Source organism: Bubalus bubalis, chromosome 21 (assembly GCF_019923935.1).
Source record: "Bubalus bubalis isolate 160015118507 breed Murrah chromosome 21, NDDB_SH_1, whole genome shotgun sequence".
Taxonomy (NCBI): Eukaryota; Metazoa; Chordata; class Mammalia; order Artiodactyla; family Bovidae; genus Bubalus; species Bubalus bubalis.
Window position 1 is genome coordinate 54206857 of NC_059177.1, and position 18598 is coordinate 54225454.

Below are 18598 nucleotides of genomic sequence, written 5' to 3' on the forward strand. Positions count from 1 at the left end.
CCAATAAAAAAAAGAGGGCTCAAATTTCATTTGATAAATGAAAAAGGGGTAACTGACACCACAGAAGTACAAAAGCTCATCAAAGTATACTAAGAAAAATAATAATGCAAACAAATGGTAGCAGAAGTAATGGATACATTCCTAGAAACACATTGCAAGACTGATTCACGAAGATACAGAAAATAAAATTTGACTATTAACTATGAACACAGATGATAAAATCCTCAACAAAATAATCAGCAAACCAAGTTCAACAATATAATAAAGGATCACACACAGGATGAAGTGAGATTTATTCCAGGGATTCAAGGCTGGTTTAACAGCCACAAATCAGTCCAGGTGTTTACACCAGGTTAACAAAATGCGGGAAAAAAAAAAAAAATCACATAATCATCTCAATAGATGCAAAAGAAGCATCTGATAAAATTCAATACCCATTTATGATAAAACTCTCAACAAAATGGGTATGGAAGGCATGTCCCTCAACATAATAAAGGCCATACATGACAAGCCTATAGCTAACATTATTCTCAATGGTGAAAAGCTGAAAGCTTTTCCTTTAAGATCAGGAACAAGACAAAGATGCCCATGCTTGCCACTTTCATGCATCAAAGTATTAGGAGTCCCAGTGAGAGCAATCAGACAAGAAAAAGAAATAAAAGGCATCCAAATCGGAAAGGAAACAGTGGAACTGTCAGTATTTGGAAATGATATATTATATACAGAAAATCTTCAAGATCCACCAAAAAATTATTAGCAACAATAAAAGAATTTAGTAAAACTGAAGGATACAAAATCAATATACAAAAATCTCTTTACATTTCCATATACCAATAATGAACTATCAGAAAAGAAATTATGAAAACAATCCATTTACAGGTGCATCAAAAAGAATAAAATACCTAGGAACAAATTTAACCAATGAGGTGAAAGACTGGTACACTGAGAACAATGATGAGAGAAACACAGATCAAAGGTATCTGTGCAGATGGACTGGAAGAATACTGCTGGAGCGTCAATTCTACTCAGCAATCTATGGATCTGATGCAATTCCTATCAAAATTCCAATGCCATTTTTCACAGAAACAGAACAAACATCCTAAAATCTGTATGGAGTCACAAAAGACCCCTCAATTCAAAAATGCAGTGATCAAAACAGTGTGCTCCGTCACTTCAGTCGTGTCCAACTTCTTGTGACCCCACGGACTATAGCCCAGCAGACTCCTCTGTCCATGGGATTCTCCAGGCAAGAATGCTGGAGTGGGCTGCCATTTCCCTCTCCCAAACAGTATGGTTCAGTTCAGTTCAGTTCAGTCGCTCAGTTGTGTCTGACTCTTTGCAACCCCATGAATCGCAGCACGCCAGGCCCCCCGTCCATCACCAACTCCCGGAGTTCACCCAGACTCACATCCATCGAGTCAGTGATGCCATCCAGCCATCTCATCCTCCACCGTCCCCTTCTCCTCCTGCCCCCAATCCCTCCCAGCATCAGAGTCTTTTCCAATGAGTCAACTCTTCCCATGAGGTGGCCAAAGTACCGGAGTTTCAGCTTTAACATCATTCCTTCCAAAGAAATCCAAGGGCTGATCTCCTTCAGAATGGACTGGTTGTATCTCCTTGCAGTCCAAGGGACTCTCAAGAGTCTTCTCCAACGCCACAGTTCAAAAGCATCAATTCTTCGGTGCTCAGCCTTCTTCCCAGTCCAACTCTCACATCCATACATGACCACAGGAAAAACCATAGCCTTGACTAGATGGACCTTTGTTGGCAAAGTAATGTCTCTGCTTTTCAGTATGCTATCTAGGTTGGTCATAACTTTCCTTCCAAGGAGTAAGTGTCTTTTAATTTCATGGCTGCAGTCACCATCTGCAGTGATTTTGGAGCCCAAAAAAATAGTCTGACACTGTTTCCACTGTTTCCCCATCTATTTCCCATGAAGTGATGGGACTGGCATTAAAAACAGACAGACAGTACTTCTAACACTGCTACTGTCTACATTTACTTATGTACCTGATACTTTCTACCCTTACTAAAATGTAAACTCAAAATAAATAAAACCCAACCAGACACACAGGTCAATGGAGCAGAACAGAGAACCCAGAAATAAACCCATGCCTACATGGGCAATTAATTTATGACAAAGGAGCCAGGACTATACAATGGGCAAAGGACGGTCTCTCCAATAGACAGTGTTGGGAAAACTTGGTGGCCATGTCAGGATGGAACTGAACCACCACCTTACACCATACATAAAAATTACTTCAAAATGGATTAAAGAATGTGAGACCTGAAGCTATAAAACACCTAGAGAAAAACTCAGGTGCTAAGCTCCTTGACACTGATGTTGGTGTTGATTTTCTGCACCTGATTCCAAAAGCAAAGGCAACATAAGAAAATAGAAACAAGAGGGACTACATCAAACAAAAAGCACAGCAAGAGAAATCATCAACAAAGTGAAAAGGCAGTGTACAGAATGGGAAAAAATATTTGCAAATCGTGCACCTAATAAGCAGTCAGTATCCAAAATAGAAAAGAACTCATAGAACTCAACAGTACAAAGCAAATAATTCAACTCAAAAATGGCAGAGGATGTGAATATATGGTTTTCCAAAGAAGATACACAGACGCTCAGGTACATGAAGACGCTCAACATCACTAGTCATGAGGGAAATGCAAATCAAAACCACAGTGGAGAGCACCGCACAGCTGTCAGAAGAGACACTACCAAACAGACGAGTGCTGGTGAGCACGCAGAGGGAAGGGCACCCCTCGCGCCCAGCCGGTGAGGACGTAAGCTGCTGCAGCCACTGTGGAACACAGCAGGGAGGAGCCTCAAAAAATCACAAGTAAAACCACCTAGACAGATACAGCAGTTCCACTTCTGGCTATTTATACCAAAAAACAAACAACAAGGAAACCCTCCATTAATTTGAAATGTATCTGCACCCCCCCCCCATGCTCATTGTAACATTTATAAGAGCCAAGAATGTAAGCAAGCAAAATGTCCATCAACAGATTAAAACAGGTGGGGTATGTACACACACACAGAAGAATATTATTCAGCCGTAAAACAAGAATGACATCTTTCCATCTTCAGCAACATGGATGGACCTTGAGGGTATCATGCTAAGTGAAGTAAGAAAGAAAGAGAAAGACAAATACTGTATGACCTCACTTATATGCAACACTAATAAAAAAAAAAACCCCAAGCTCACAGATACGAAGAACAGATTGGTGGTTTCCAGAGGTGGTGATGAGGGATTAGCAAAATGGGTGAAAAGAGGTCAAAAGGTACAAACTTTCACTTATAACAGCCTGCAGGCTCCAATGCTGGGACATGTGAGGCCAAACAACCAGCAGGGCAGGAATACAGCCCCACCTATCAGCAGACAGGCTGCCTCAAGCCTTCCTGAGCCCACAGCTGACCCTGCCCACCAGGGGGACAAGATCCAGCTCCATCCACCAGTGAGTAGGAGCCAGTCCCTCCCACCAAGAGGTCTGCAAAAGTCTATGAGACCAGCCTCCTCCACCAGGGGCAGACAGCAGAAGCAAGAACCTCCACCCTGTGGCACAGAAACCAGTTACAGAGAGCTGGACAGAATGAGACAGCAAGGTATGTTCCAGATGGAGAAACACGATACAGCCCCAGAGCAACAGCTAAGAGAAGTAGAGACAGGCAATCTACTCCAAAAAGAATTCCGGGTAATGACAGTAAAAATGTTTTAAGATCTTGGGAAAAGAATGGAGGCACAGACAAAGATGACACAAGAAATGTTTAATAAAAAGCTAGAGAATCTAAAGAACAAAGAGAGATGAAAAACGCAATAACTGAAGGGAAAAACACACTAGCAGGACTCAGTAGCAGAATGAGGAACGCAGAAGACTGGACAAGTGAGCTGCGAGACAGAATGGCGGAAGTCACGGCCGTGAAAAAGAATGAAAAGAAAGGAAGACCTTTATCATAACATTAAACACACAACAGTTACATTATAGGGGTCCCGGAAGCAAAAGAGAAAGGACCTGAGAAAATATTTGAAAAGATAATAGTTGAAACTTCCCTAATATGGGAAAGGAAATAGTTACTGAAGTGCAGGAAGCAGAATCCCAGGCAGGATAACCCAAGGGGGAAAAGGCTGAGACACATAGGAATCAAGTTGACAAAAAGTAAACACAGAGAAAATATTAAAAGCAGCAAGGGAAAAGCAACAAGTAGCGTACTGGAATTCCCATAAGTTTAGCAGCTGGTTTCTCAGCAGAAACTCTACAGGTCAGAAGGGAGCGGCACAATATATTTAAAGTGATGGAAGGGAAGAACCTGCAACCAATAATAACCGGCAAGGCTCTCATTTAGACATTCAAAGGAGAAATCAAAAGCTTTACAGACAAGCAAAAGCTGAGAGAATTCAGCACCATCAGACCAGCTCTGGCACCCCACTCCAGTACTCCTGCCTGGAAAATCCCATGGATGGAGGAGCCTGGTGGGCTGCAGTCCATGGGGTCGCTAAGAGTCAGACACGACTAAGCAACTTCACTTTCACACATTGGAGAAGGAAATGGCAACCCACTCCAGTGTTCTTGCCTGGAGAATCCCAGGGACGGTGGAGGCTGGTGGGCTGCCGTCTATGGGGTCGCACAGAGTCGGACTGAAGCGACTTAGCAGCAGGAGCAGCAGCAGACCAGCTTTGCAACAAATGTTAAAGGACTTTTTCTAGGCAGGGCGAAAAAAGGTCACATCTAGAAACAAGAAAACTATGAATGGAAAAACTCACTGGTAAAGGGAAACATAAAGGTAGGAAATCATCCACAGAAATATGGTATCAAAATCAACAACTGTGAGGAGAGTACAAATGCAAAATATTGGAAATGCATTTAAAATGAAAAGACCAGCAATTTAAAACAATCTTGTTTCTATATAGACTATTATATCAAAACCTCATCGTAACCACAAACTGAAAATCTACAGTAGATGCACAATATAAATAAGAAAAAGGAATCCAAACACAGCACTGAAGTTAGTCATCAAATCCCAAGAGATCGACAGAGGAAAGACCTACAAAAACAAGCCCACAACAATTAGCAAAATGGCAATAACAACATACATATCAATAATTACTATAGACATACATAGATTAAATGCTCCAACCAAAAGACAGACTGGCTGAATGGATACAAATTTTCAGTTGTAAAATAAGTATCTGACGGGGATGTGATGCACAGCTTGGTGACTAGTTAATACCTCCATTAAAAAGAAAAAGTGATTAAAAAAATAGTAAATTATTGGTAAAAAGGAGAATGGACACATCTATCATCTCCAAGTTTACAATCCACCTCTGCCCCCCACCCCCAACCTGCTGTCACTAGAGTCTGCTTTTGCATACTATGGGATCAGAGTATGCACCTTTTGACTGATTTTTTTCCACTCAGCACAGTTATTTTACAATTCATTTATCGTGTATCAATAGTCATTTCTTTTCATTGCTAGGTAACGTTTCTACTGCCTCACAGTTTGTTGGCCCACTCACCTGCCGATTCACATTTGGGTTATTTCCTAAATATCTGGCGAGTAAAGCTGCTAAGTCTGTATGAACTTGAAAGTCAGTTTCGCTAAGTTAAATCCTTGGCTCGCACACTCTTTCGAGTGTTGTAAATGCGTTCTCCATTTTCTCTTGCACGATCATTGCTGTTGAGAAGTCTGATGATACTGTTTCCCCTGTAAATCACATGGTCCTTTTGCCTAGATGCCTGAAGGATTTGTTTTAAAAGCCAGTAATTTCACTATTCTTAGGTCTTTGGCTTGTGATTCTGGGTTGATATTCTTAAATATAAGGTATACTCTCTCAAGATGTAGTTTCAAAGAGAGTTTTTGAATTTTAGGGTAGTTTTTCTTTCATCAATTTTTAGTATTTGTTCTGATTTCTTCTGGACTCCTAATATTCACATTTGATCTTGGCCTGTCTTCACTTTTTGTCAAAATCTGTTTATAGCTTCATCTTGGGGGGAGTTCCCCTTCTTTTCACACTGTTTATCTTAAGACATTATCTGTTGTTTATTTGTTCTTCTAAATTTAGTCTTTATTTATAATTTTAAATTTCTTGAGTCCTGTCACTTCATTTTTTCTGAATTTTTCTAATTTTCATTTATGCTATTTTTTGTCTTTTGTCATTTTAAAAGAAGTCTTTTCAGCTTGATTTGAAATAGATGACAACTGGTTCAATTTTTGTGGGCGTGTCTTTCTCTCACTGTCTGTAAGGGTGCTATTCCACATATTCTTTCTTTCTTAAAGGAAAATTTTGTTTGTGATTCACTTAAATACTTCTCTGGTATTTTTATGTGAAATAAGTTTTCCTATGGTGAGGTTCAGGAAAGCCTCCCTAAGTTCAGAAGTCTGTTTCTGTGTAGTGTTAACAAACGTGACACTTGCTTTGGGGATTTCAAGGCTGTGTTCCTCTCGCCCACTCTGGTCTACATCCTTCATTCTGCGTCTCTCTCTGGCTCTGCGTCCCTCTGCTCAAGAGGGGCACTGCCATGGAAGCAAGCCCAGCGGGTCACAAGGGCCAGATTTCCCCAAGCCCCTTTTTTAGTCTTTCTTATTGTGGGTTGCCTGCACTCACCTAGTATGAGACAGTGCAAGTCCACTCCCCCAGTCAGTTCTCCAAAGAAGATATGCAAATGGCCAGTAAGCATGTGAAAAGATGCCTAACATCATTAGTCATTGGAGAAATGCAGATCAAAACCGCAAGGAGGTACTACTTTACACCCACTGGGATGGCTATCATCAAAAAGAAAAGGAATGTTGGCAAGGATGTGGAGAAACTGAAACCCTCATACACTGCTAGCAGGAATGTAAAATGGGGCAGTTAATTTGGATAACAGTTTAGCAGTACTTCAAAAAATTAAACAGAGCTTCCCTTACTTGGCAGTTCCACACCCAGGTAGTTACCCAAAAATATTAAAACCACAAACTTATACACAAATGTTTGTAAGAGTGTTATTCATAATGACTGCTAACTGATGAATAAAAATGAAATAAATGCAAAATAAAATGTGTGTGTGTGCGTGTGTGTATATATATATTCACGCAAGAGAACAGTATTCAGTCACAAAAAAGCAACGAAGCAGTGATATATGCTATGATGTGGATGAAACTTGGATAAACCTTGAAAACAAGCTAAGTGAGAGAAGTCAGTCTTCTGTGGACGGTACTGCATAATTCCATTTACAGGCAATGTCCATTGGCAATGTCCAGTGGGCAAATTCATAGTTAGAAGGTAGACTAGGGCTGCTTAGGGCTGGGGGTATGGTGGGGTGGAGAGTAACTGCTAATGGGGTTTCTTATTGGGGTGATGAGAATGATCTGGGTATTAGTGGTGAGAGTTGTACAACTTTGTGAGTATAGTAAAAACTATAGAACTCTATTTTTTAAAAGGGTGAATTTTATGAGTTTAAACTGTTACAAACAGTGAGCACCTCCTGCTCTTTGTGGGTACCCTGCAGGTGCCACTGGAGGGCACCGTTCACCACTTACCTCCTCCCTTGCTCGCATGCCAATACCACGCAGTCTTGGTGCTGTGTTTGGTCCATCCCTCTTCACTTGTATGTTTGAGTTCATGGAAATACCTTTTTACCAGTTCTGCTCTCAACTACTGCTCAGAAAATTTTGGTTTTGCTACCTAAGTTGCTCTGTTGGTTTCTATGCAGAGATGTGGAATAGACTCAAGCACTATGATGTCATTCCCTGCCATCTTTCCAGAAGCCTCTAGGGCTATTCAATTTTATGTTAGTCAGCAGACGTGGGTCACAGGGTCCCAAGTAACAAGAGCCACAGACAGGCTCTTGGGGCCCTGAAGGCTGGGCAGGCTGTGGATTCCCAGGATCTGAGAACTGCGAAAGTACAGGGTTAGACTTGGGGCGGCTGACTTTCGTCTGGATAGCTTTCAGAAGCGCTGGGGCCATCAGGGCTGGACGGCTGTGTAGACAAGAGGTACACGGATTCCAGTGGTCTAACTCCAGCACAGTACCTCCTCTAAGTCAGTTATCTGAGCCTCACCTATCTATTCACAAAATGAGAACAGGACTGGTGACCTCAGGCATCTGTACATTTGTTAGTTTTTTGATTCACAAACATCTGTGAGGATTACATGACATACACTAGAGGCTCAAGAAATGTGAGCCCTCCCACCCCTGTTCAGTGCTTCCGTGACTGTTTCAACCTTACACAGGAAGCAGAGAACTACTTCCTATGATGCTTTTTGTAACACCAATCAGTTCCAGGGGTCCCAATGGTCACTGTGTGGTGTGCACAGCAAGGGGGGCAGGTGGGCAGGCTACTGCTGCCACCCTGCCAGTGCCCTGGCCCTCCCTGACTTGAAGGAACCAGTGCCAGCACTGCCCTGGGCTGAATGAGGCAGGTGCAGCCTGGCCTCCCTGGATGTAGCCTCTGTCTGGCTTTGGCACAAAGAGCCTCAGACCTGCTCTCCCAACAGTGTCTGCTCAGCAGCCCTCCTGTGGCCCACTGCACAGCACGGACACTGCTCCTGCCCTTCTCTAAGGAGTGAACAGCAGACACCTGGCGAGGCCGCAGAGCGGCCCCTACCCGCAGGCAGGGTGTGAACTTACGGTGTGAGCATTGTTGATCTTCTTTACTTCCCACTGGCCCAGCCCGGTGTAGGTCAGCAGGGAGATGGCCCCGTCTGAGCTGCCGCAGGCCAGGATGAGGCCGTAGTCGTGGGGAGCCCAGCATACGGAGTTTACTGCAGGGAGGAAGGAGGCACAGTGAGCAGACTTTCATGTCCAAGACTTACTGTTTAACTAAATTTCTAAAAAAAAAAAAAGAAAAATCATAGGGATCACCATGGGGAAAGTTGTAATTTTGTCAGTCGAGATTTAAAAAACCCATCACCTGCTAATATCATCATCATAAGCTAAAGCCTATCTTATAGTCTCAGAACAAAGACCAGTACTTAAAATGAATAAACCTTAAAGAAAAAACCAACCAACCAAGCTCACTATCTTGTCTTTGCTTTCCTTATTGTGCTTTGTGTTGGCTTTAGGTCTTAGGACCTCGCCTCCGCTGTGGACAGACCCTCCCGCAGCGGCCCCTGCCCCGCCCGCTCCCCGCGCTGTACCTGAGGAGTCGTGTCCTGTGTGCTCGTGGGTCTTCTCCCAGGTGCCATTCTCCTCTTTCCAGATGATGACTTTCCGGTCGTAGGAGCAGGACGCGAGAATATTGCCATACATGGGGTGGGCCCAGGCCACCTGCCACACGGGACCCTCATGGCTGCAAGGCGAGAGGGCCAGAGGCTGTTCAGATGGGCAAAAAGAAGGCAGGGCACTCTGCCGGCTGTTCAAATGGGCAAAAGGAACGCAGGGCACTCTGCCAGCTACTACTTTGGACAGAAGTAAATGGCTTCTCAGGAGAGAACTGCTGAAGAATTTCAAAAGGGATAGAGCTGAATAATGTCACTCCAAAAGGGACTTTCACTGGACAGTGAGGACCCCGAGGCTGAAAGCAAGTCCACCCCTCTCTCCTGAGCCAGCAGAGCCCTTGAGGAGGCTGTGCTCTTGAGCAGGCAGTAAATGTTTCATCTTGGTACTTTCCACTACTCTTAACTTTTTCAAAAGGCAGGTCTCTCTCTTCCCTTCCCATCTCTGTGTGCTCACCTGGTCACTACTGTCTGAGCATGTGCCCTGTGCCAGGCTCTGTACTGGGTCTGTCACTCAGAAGAGAGGTCAGCCAGCACACAAGAGGTGGGCAGCACAGAACGGATGGGACGGGCTCTTTCACACCCATTCCCCACTCACTAGCTGCCTGACTTCAGGTCAGGGCTGTTATCCTCTTTGGCTTGGTCTCTTGAGAGAGATGTCAGCGTGACTTCTTTCACACGGTGGTCATGAGGGAAATGTCTGTGATAACTCATTTAAGAGTCTGAAACAGTGCTTGGTACAAAAAAAGGAAAAAACACAAGTTCGACGCCTGTGGGCTGCTCCCTGCTCATCCATTCACCCGGGGCTGCGGACACTCAAGAGTCCACCTCCCTTAGCTGGGACAATGGTCTAGGCACAGTCTCCACAAAGCTGCTGCTAACGAAACTCCTGGAGACTCATCGTCCTACAGCTAGCATAGTGTTACCTGAGGGAGCAAAGGATGGGGCACAAATTTACCCTCCAGTCTTTTACGTTCTTTGAGCAGAAAGGACCACGTGACAGTGGACAGTGCGTCCAAACCAGTACTGGCAGCCAGGCCTCGCCCTGTGAGCTCTCAGCCAGCGGCCGCGGGGCAGGAAAGGTGGCACTGGGCTCCTCAGGCACGCGACTCCTGACACCCACGAGGAGGGGAATTTCTAGGCCTGTCTTCCTAAACGGCTCCTGACTTAGCTGTGTTTTCTTTAATCCATTCACAGACATGCAGTGAGTACCCACTTGTCAGGGATTCTTAACATCTCCTGTGTAGTCTGGTGAAGGCTAAGGTCCCTTCTCAGGATAATGAATAAAATACATAGAGTGAGGCTTATACACGAAATCCATTTATACTGAAATCGTCATCAAAAGGTTAAAGAACAATTTATGTTATTAGTGATATATGTGCTTCTTGTTAATACATTAAGTAACAAACTCCAGTGGCAAGTCTAATACCTATTCTAATTTCACAGGAGCGATGAGCACAAGTGCTATTTTGAGAAAGCTACAACTGTAATGTGATATAAAAAATATCTGTGACTTCTTCTGGTAACAAAGTGACAGGTACTGGGGACTCTCCTGGTGGTCTAGTGGCCAAGACTCCGAGCTGCCACTGCAGGGGGCCTGGGTTCAATCCCTGGTCAGGCAACTAGATTCCACATGCCACAACTAAAGATCTGCATGTCTAAACAAAACAGAAGATCTCAAGTGGCGCAACCAAGACCCAGTGAAGACAAATAAATATTTAAAAAAAAAAAAAAAAAAAGTGACAGGTACCATGAATACTACTGTGATACCTGGCCTATAGCCATAACTGAAGCAAACGCTGCACATCAGAATCACTGAGAATAAAGATGTGACTTTTCCCCTTTCCCCTTTCTGAGTTCACCATCCCCTGAATTCTACCCACAGAACCCTTGGAGATTCATGGAACCTGGATTAAGAACACTATCCATCTGAGGTAGTGAACTGAGACGGAAAAACAGAGTGTGGCCACAAAAAAGAAAACCAGGATCTCAAGAATCTCCACAGGGAGAAGGGTAAACCAAACATTTGTAAATACTCACTGAGTACCTGCCGGGGCAAACAGGCCGAACGGTGGGATCCACATAATTACTATTATATTCTGAGTCACTTTAGATCACGTGTGCTGAACGTGTTCAAAAAGGAAAAGAAAAGGTCGTTTCCCACTTTTGAACACAGCAGTAGCCACTGAAGACCTGTGAGCAGGCACTGCCTGGGCAGACGCTGCCCCGGCCTGGGTCGGGGGTGAGCAGGTGAAGACTGAGGGGTAACCTGACTCTCACCCCAGGGCTGTCTGTGGGCATCTGGGCGGCAGAGGTGGGATTGGCTCCTGGCCCATTAGCCCAGGACGCATGCTGAGGCAGTCGGGTGGCCGGGACCAGGAATCCTCTCTGCCAGCCACACCAGGGGCTGTGCTGATCTGGGCTCTCAGCCCTTCCTGCCACATCTGCGGCTTTGTCCAGGGTCGGGGGTGCTTACCCCCTGAGGTCGGCGACAAGGATCTGCCCCCCGTTGCGCACGTCGAAGATCTTGACGGACCTGTCTGACGAGCAGGTTGCCAGGCGGGTGCCGTAGTAGTCCATCTGGGCGTCATGCTGCAGAGGGAGGACAGGACCTGAGATTAACTGAACCTCAGAGAATCATCACTATCTGGCAGGAACCTAGCTTGGTAACATTCTCACTTCTCTCACAGGCAACTTCCTTCTGAAAGGGACAAGAGAAACCACACCCAGCTGCTTTCAGACCCTTCACAGCACGGGGAAAGTCCTTCCAATCCCCATCGGCAGGGGGGTGTGGGAGGAAAGCTCGCGCAGCTTCTCTCTCCTTCCTCCCGTCCCACTGTGTTGAGGCTCCATATGCTACCAGGGAGGTTCGGCTCAGTGCCAAAACCTGGCGCTAACGCTGACTTAGAGAAGCAGGCCTCTGACCACCAGCGGGCCCCAGTGAGGTCCTCCACAATGCACGTCTAGCCGGGACACAGGGTTCCATTCGGCCATTTAGGCCCCTTCCTCCACCCATGGCCCTGGATCCTCTGTGGACCTTTGTTCCTGGGTTTTTACCTGACCTTTGCCCCAGCAGTGTGCCCAGGACCCCGAACTCTCCAGCCAGCACTTCAGCATTGCTGGTCCCACCACTGATGAACAGGCTTCACAGAGGCTGCCCTCCAGGGCCAGGTCCCACCCACAGCTCCTTGTCCATCTGGGCGACGGCTCCTCTGAGTCCACCTGCTGCTGCCTCGCTGAACTTACTGGCCCTCCCGTTTGCTGGCCCTGCTATTCCAACGGATAACATGTCTTCCTCATTGTACCTTTGGGGTTTCAGGAACTATCAGCTGTCACGCTGTGGTCATCAAGAGCAATTACATCCTTTCAAAGGGAAGCAATTATTCTGTCTGCTTAGACATTCCTTCCTCATCTCCCTACCCAAGGACAACATCCTGATCCCTCTTGGGAAGTCAAGCCTCCCTGCCACTCCAGGTCTTGGCTCCTTGGAAGGCAGGCAGGGCAGTGCTGAGACAGAGCTTCTCGGTAAGTGTGCTTCTGAAGCACTCCTGCAGGCTGCCACACACTTTGGGAGGAAGCAGGGCACAGCACCGAGACTCCAATCCTATCTCAAGTTCTCTGCCGTGCAACCTCAGGAAAATGTCCTAATGCCCTGGAACCTTAGTTTCCTTTAAATGGAGCTGATAATGGCCTCAACTTCATGAAGGTTAAACGAGACACTGAAGAAGCAGTATTCAGCCGGGGGTGGGATGTGCCATGAGCACGCAGATGCTCCCCATTACTACCCTGTCTCATCTGTTCCCTGAGATGAACCCGCCCAGAGAGGGGGCACACCCATGGCATTTCCCATCTCAGCTACGAGAAAATCAAGGCTGGCTCAGAAAAGTTAACAGGTTGACGAGGGACCTCACATCGGATCATCTTAAAGTTAACAGATTGACTGGGGACCTCAGATTTGACGGTCTTACCCAGGTGCCACGCTGTCTCCAAGGATGACCACATCCAAGCAACCACTTGGAAGCCCAAAGGCAACAGCTGGAGGGAGGCCGTGAGCGTAGGACGCCTGGGACGCAATGCTGTAGGCTGACTGACCTGGGTCTTGTTCAGGCTTCCTGCACTCTGTGCCCTGCATGAAGCAGAGTCTGCATCCTTTGCTGGAGACTGTAACCTCTGGACCTTCTCCCACAGCCCTGTCCTCGTACACTAAGCAGGTGTTCACCTCTCAGGACACACCCTGAGTTAATGCTTCTGGTTCAAAGGGCACCGTCTGGCCCGCCGTCTGTGGTGGTCCTACCTGGCTCTGCCTTTTTATTGAGTCATCTTCCTATTTCTTTCCTTCTTTTCTTTTTTGGTCACACCACGCAGCAGGCAGAACCTTCCCAACTAGGGATCAAACCTGTGCTCCCTGCATTGGAAGCCTAGTCTTATGCTTCCAATAAGCATAAGTCTGGACCTCGAGAGAAGTCCTTATTTTTTCTTCTTTAATCCCCTTTTCAATGGGGCTAAGAAGTGACAGCAGGAGGAAGATAGGTGGGAAGACTATTTCAAACCTCTGCACCCACTTTCATCCCATCCCAGAGCCAGTTACTTTTTTGGCCAGGAGACTCAGTACCTTGAGCTGCAAACTGTTTCTGGGTTTCTCCTGACTTCCGGTGATCAGACTGTCACAGCCCTGTCAATTCAGAGGGCCTGCTTGGAGACTGACCATACCCCTGCGGTTACAGCCTGACTGGCAAAGGCTGCAAGGCCACACCGGATTAATAAATCATCAACAGAGATGCCCACATCCTCAGCATGTGAGGAAGGGCTAAAGGAATACTTACAATCATGTCTTCATGGGAAGTGTCCACAGTGTTAATTACTGACACCTAAAACCAAAGATATTGTTCGTAAATGAACTGATGGTAGCTAGAATGCAATCATCTCATTAAATCCACCACTTTTAAAGTTCTTGATAGCATCTGATCATTCATTCATTCAGTAAAGATCCACTCTAAGTGCCTTCGTTGCGCCAAGCACTGTGCCAGGGACTGGAGATGTACACACAGAAAAGAGGTACTTCTTGCCCCAGAGAAGTCTGTATGGAAGGAACTCCAACAAGGCAGAATGAGTATTTTAATGGGGTTAGTATGTGCTATAGCAGTCTGAGGGGCTGGTGGTGGTGGACAAAAACAGGCTCAGATGAGGAGGAATCTGGCAGGTGGCTTCCCTGGTAGCTCAGATGGTAAAGAATCTGCCTGCAATGTGGGAGACCCGGGTTCGATCCCTGGACCAGGGAAGATACTCTGGAGAAGGGCATGGCAACTCACTCCAGTATTCTAGCCTGGACAATTCCATGGACAGAGGAGCTGCAGCCTATAGTCCATAGGGTTGCAAAGAGCTGGACAAGACTCGAGTGACTAACACATGGGAAAAAAAAGTACAGTCCAGGCAGAGGGAATAACGTGAGCAAAGATCGGGGATAGTGGCACGGGAGGTCTTGGCTACGTTTGGGGGTGAAGAGGGACTCCAGGGGAGCTACAGCTGGACTATGGAGCAGCCTTCCTCAAGGACAGAGCCTCTGATGTTCCACGCAGTTTTTTGCATAACAGGATTTTCACCTAAAGACTTTGATTAATTGATTCAATTGATTTTCTTGAGGCTGCTCCCTGGTCCACCACCTGTGACAGAGTCACAGGTGACCGAGTTCGCAGGGCTGGCTGGAGTACAGTTACCACACCTTTATATCCATTCTCTGAGGCTCAGCTCAAATTATGACCACACCCCGCCCCCCAACACCGGGGCTTGAAGATTCCCAGATTTCCTGACTGGCCAGACTCCTCTGAATATCAACACTGAATGTCTACAACACTTCAGACGCTTCCTTCTCCAACTAGAAGGCGAGCTCCCCAGAGCCAGGGCTGGTGTCATCGACAGTTCTGCATCCTCTCACATCACCCAGCACAGTGTTTTGCAACCAGAAGGAACTCAGTGACTATCTGCTGAATGAATAAGTCAATGAACAAAAATGGACAATTTGACTATGTTCCACCACTAGTCTCTCAAAACTCTTGGGATAGAAAAGAGAATGAAAAGGAGGTTTCAGACTGGAAACGATACTCTTCTTACCATCTCCCCCCATTTCTTTTCCCAACACGAGTCCTGCAGGTTTAAAACCTGACCCAACTTTTCAGAAAGGAGGACGCCGGCAGAGGACGGTTGCAAAGCAGTGCAAAAGAGGCGCATCAAGCAAACACAAATTCTCTCATCAAAGCCTAGACGCCCGGCAAAGCAGGCCCCCACGATCCGCAAAGGCAAGAAAGGAAGAGAAAGAGAAGCATACCTGCAGCAAGCTGCCTGGGCTATAAAGTGCTTTCATGTGTGCACTAGGAAAGCCAAAGGGCAGAGTTCACAGGAGCTGATTGAGGATATGAAGCCCAGAGAAGGGAAAACATCTGCTCCAGGGCTAGTCAAAGGTGGCGCTGGGAGAAGAGCCCCCACCTGCTATTAGTAATTCCAACCCCACAAAGCTTTCCACCCCACTAGGCTGCCTATCCAGGTGTCACATCCAATTGCCTAAGTTAATGGCCCAATGCTAAGTACACAGGAAGAAAACTTCCTGGTAGTTTCATACTAGTTCATCAGAGGACCCTGCAGATTACCAGCCTTTATTTTGAACCCACTCTCTGTCACCAACCAGGACTGATGAATAAGTGCGTGTTTTTTTTTTTTTTTTTTAAGCTACTTAAAAAAAAAAAAGTTCATCCTTCCAAGCACCTCAAGTTGTCTGGTCTTCACTGGGTAGTAAAAGACAGCCCTCAAAATAATTCACCTCTTCAGAACTGCTGAGTTAAAAACTCAGTTTTTAAAAAAGCTGAATGTCACGGCATAAGGACCCCAACTCTACTCAGTACCCATTCAGTAAGAGGCCAAGAAAAAACCTCAAGAAACTTAAAACCCAGTCTCCTGCAGAGCAAGGACCAAACCCAGCGTCCTGACTTGTGGGCTCACCCAGCTTTCCTCAAAAACCTGGGCACAGACATTTCCCCAAGAACACTGGCTTAACTGAATCGACTTCACGGGGCTATGGACAGGCTGAGATTAGGAACAATGCTTGGAACCCGATAAGGGCTCAGAATACAGCGGCTCCTACGGTGTTTGGGATTTTGTTTTCAATTGTTGCGGGAGGAGAAGGAAAGGAAGGAGCAGGAGACGCGGCAGCTAGGCTGTCCGCAGAGTTCTGAGAGGTTCCGCGGCCTCCCTCTGACCACCCCCCAGAGCCACCCCACTTCAAATCCGAAGCGGTGCGGGAGAACTGTACGGCCCCAGAATGGGGCTTGAACTTCAGCGCGGCGAGGACCAGGGAAGGCCGCGACCCCGACCCCAACACTCACCATGGTTGTAGCAGCAGCAGCGACTTCAGGACTCAGACGTGGCAGGACCCGGCGTCGCCTCGGAATAGCTCACTTCCGGCGTCGGGCTGGAAGCCCGTCGGGTCCTGACGCGGAGCCTCCGGGCAGCAGCAAGCTCCACTCGCACAAACGTTCCGTCCTCTCCTGAGCGCCACGGCTCCTCCCCTTCTCCGTGCACAGCCCGCGAGACCAAAGCGGGGTGGGACTCTCATTTCCATGGCGACCCAGACCCGGGACTCGTAATCTGAAGCTTTAGCCCGTCTTCCCTCGCGACCCAACCCTTCCCTTTTCCTGAGATCCCACACAGGAAAAAAAGGGACTCCTAAGGAACGTTTCTAGAGAAGGCAGTGGCACCCCACTCCAGTACTCTTGCCTGGAAAAGACAGAGGAGCCTGGTAGGCTGCAGTCCATGGGGTCGCTGGGAGTCGGATACGACTGAGCGACTTCACTTTCACTTTTCACTTTCATGCATTGGAGAAGGAAATGGCAACCCACTCCAGTGTTCTTGCCTGGAGAATCCCAGGGACGGGGAAGCCTGGTGGGCTGCCGTCTCTGGGGTCGCACAGAGTCGGACACTACTGAAGCGACTTAGCAGCAAGGAACGTTTCTGCGGTTCTGGGTGCGACGGGCCTTACGATGAAGATTTTAGGATGATTAATTTGGGGGTAGTGGCCAGAATTGTCCTTGTTCTTCCTTGTTAGTCTCTCCTCAGGACCCAAGCTGGGACCAGGGGCAAAGAAGCCCAGCAAATAAGCCCCTTGCCAGGAGCTGAGCCTGTCTCTCTTCCTGCCCTCTCCAAGCCGGAGGATCCATGCCTCCGAAACTGCCTTTTCCATCACGGCTCTGGGATCCTGTGAATCTGGCCCACCGGCTAGATGCCCCAGGCAAGGAGGGATCTCAGCTCGACTCTTGCAGCTAGAGACCAGGACCCAGTCGCCAGTTTCCCCAACCCTTAGGTCCCTGGCTTCTCACCTGCACAGCGAGAATGCTGTAGCTGGACAGAGCCCCTGGTGGGGGTTCCCCTCAGCCTCACATGGTCTGGCAACCCTGGGCTTCTCATGGCTTTTTAGGAGTTCAGTGACCCAGGATGGAACCTAGACTCCCCTTGGATGAGTCAGAATCCCTGTTTCCTCTCTTGAAACTGGAGGGAAGTGCCCTAGCAGAAGATAGTCCCTGCTGGAGGGATGATGTTAAGACCCAGAGGGTGTGACAAGCCATCAAGGAGCTGGGAGAGGAGGCCGGAGAGTGGGGTCTTACAGAACTCAGGGCTGGACCTGCAGATTGCAACTCACACTCCACTCCCACCCCAGCTTTCAAGACCTCCAATTTCCCTCTAATGGGAAAATATTCCAGGGGTTTGAGGACTGGTGTTTATGATGGAAAAAAATGTTGCAGGGAACAAAGGGGGAGGGGCTCTTGGGTCTCCTGTTCTTCCAGGGACAGGCCCTAATCTCAGATCTGTAGATGATTCTCTGAGTGATAAAATCATGTTGCTTCTTTCTGAGCCCGACTTTCCTTGAGTATAAGATGAGGACAATGACATACTAGGTATAAACACAATGCATGGGGCATAAGGAATTCCCTAGTGTTGGCATTGCAGTTGGAGAGACTGAGGATTTGGGAGAAACGGTGCAACTATATCCTATTCATTAAGGTATTTGCTGGTGGACCTGAAGTTTTGAGTGCCGACCCTGGCATCAAGATTGCCAGGTATCAATACTGTATCTCCTGCTTACTAGGTGGGCACACCCTTCACCTCTCTGAACTGCTGTCTCTTCTTCTGTTAGGTGGAAACTGTAATAAAACCTTCTCTACAAGGTTGATGCTGGGAGTAAATGGACTTTGGATGCGAAACTGGGTTTGGGTTTGGAAACCGGGCCTGTGGTGCTTGTTCTTGGAGTCCCCGGAGAAGAGCTGGGATTGTGTGTGCGTGTGTGTGCACGTGGGACCCTCAGCCTTTGAACCAGCACTGGACTGTCTCTTGACCTGGGCACGTTCCCGTTC

The 18598-nt window shown here is 47.1% G+C and overlaps 1 protein-coding gene across 3 annotated transcripts in view; it reads right to left on the reverse strand.

The window, feature by feature from the left end:
• Nucleotides 1–16719, reverse strand: part of SEC13 (SEC13 homolog, nuclear pore and COPII coat complex component) — a 38456-nt gene extending 21737 nt beyond the window's left edge. For all 3 annotated transcript variants that reach the window (XM_006077482.4, XM_025272350.3, XM_044933839.2), the window contains exons 1-5: nt 16577–16719; nt 14027–14071; nt 11680–11795; nt 9126–9277; nt 8617–8750 (exon numbers count right to left, since the gene is read on the reverse strand). In XM_006077482.4, coding sequence (XP_006077544.2) covers nt 8617–8750; nt 9126–9277; nt 11680–11795; nt 14027–14071; nt 16577–16579 — 450 coding nt within the window. In that variant the 5' untranslated portion in view covers nt 16580–16719. The remainder of the gene's footprint in view (nt 1–8616; nt 8751–9125; nt 9278–11679; nt 11796–14026; nt 14072–16576) is intronic.
• Between the last annotated feature and the right edge of the window lie 1879 nt (nt 16720–18598).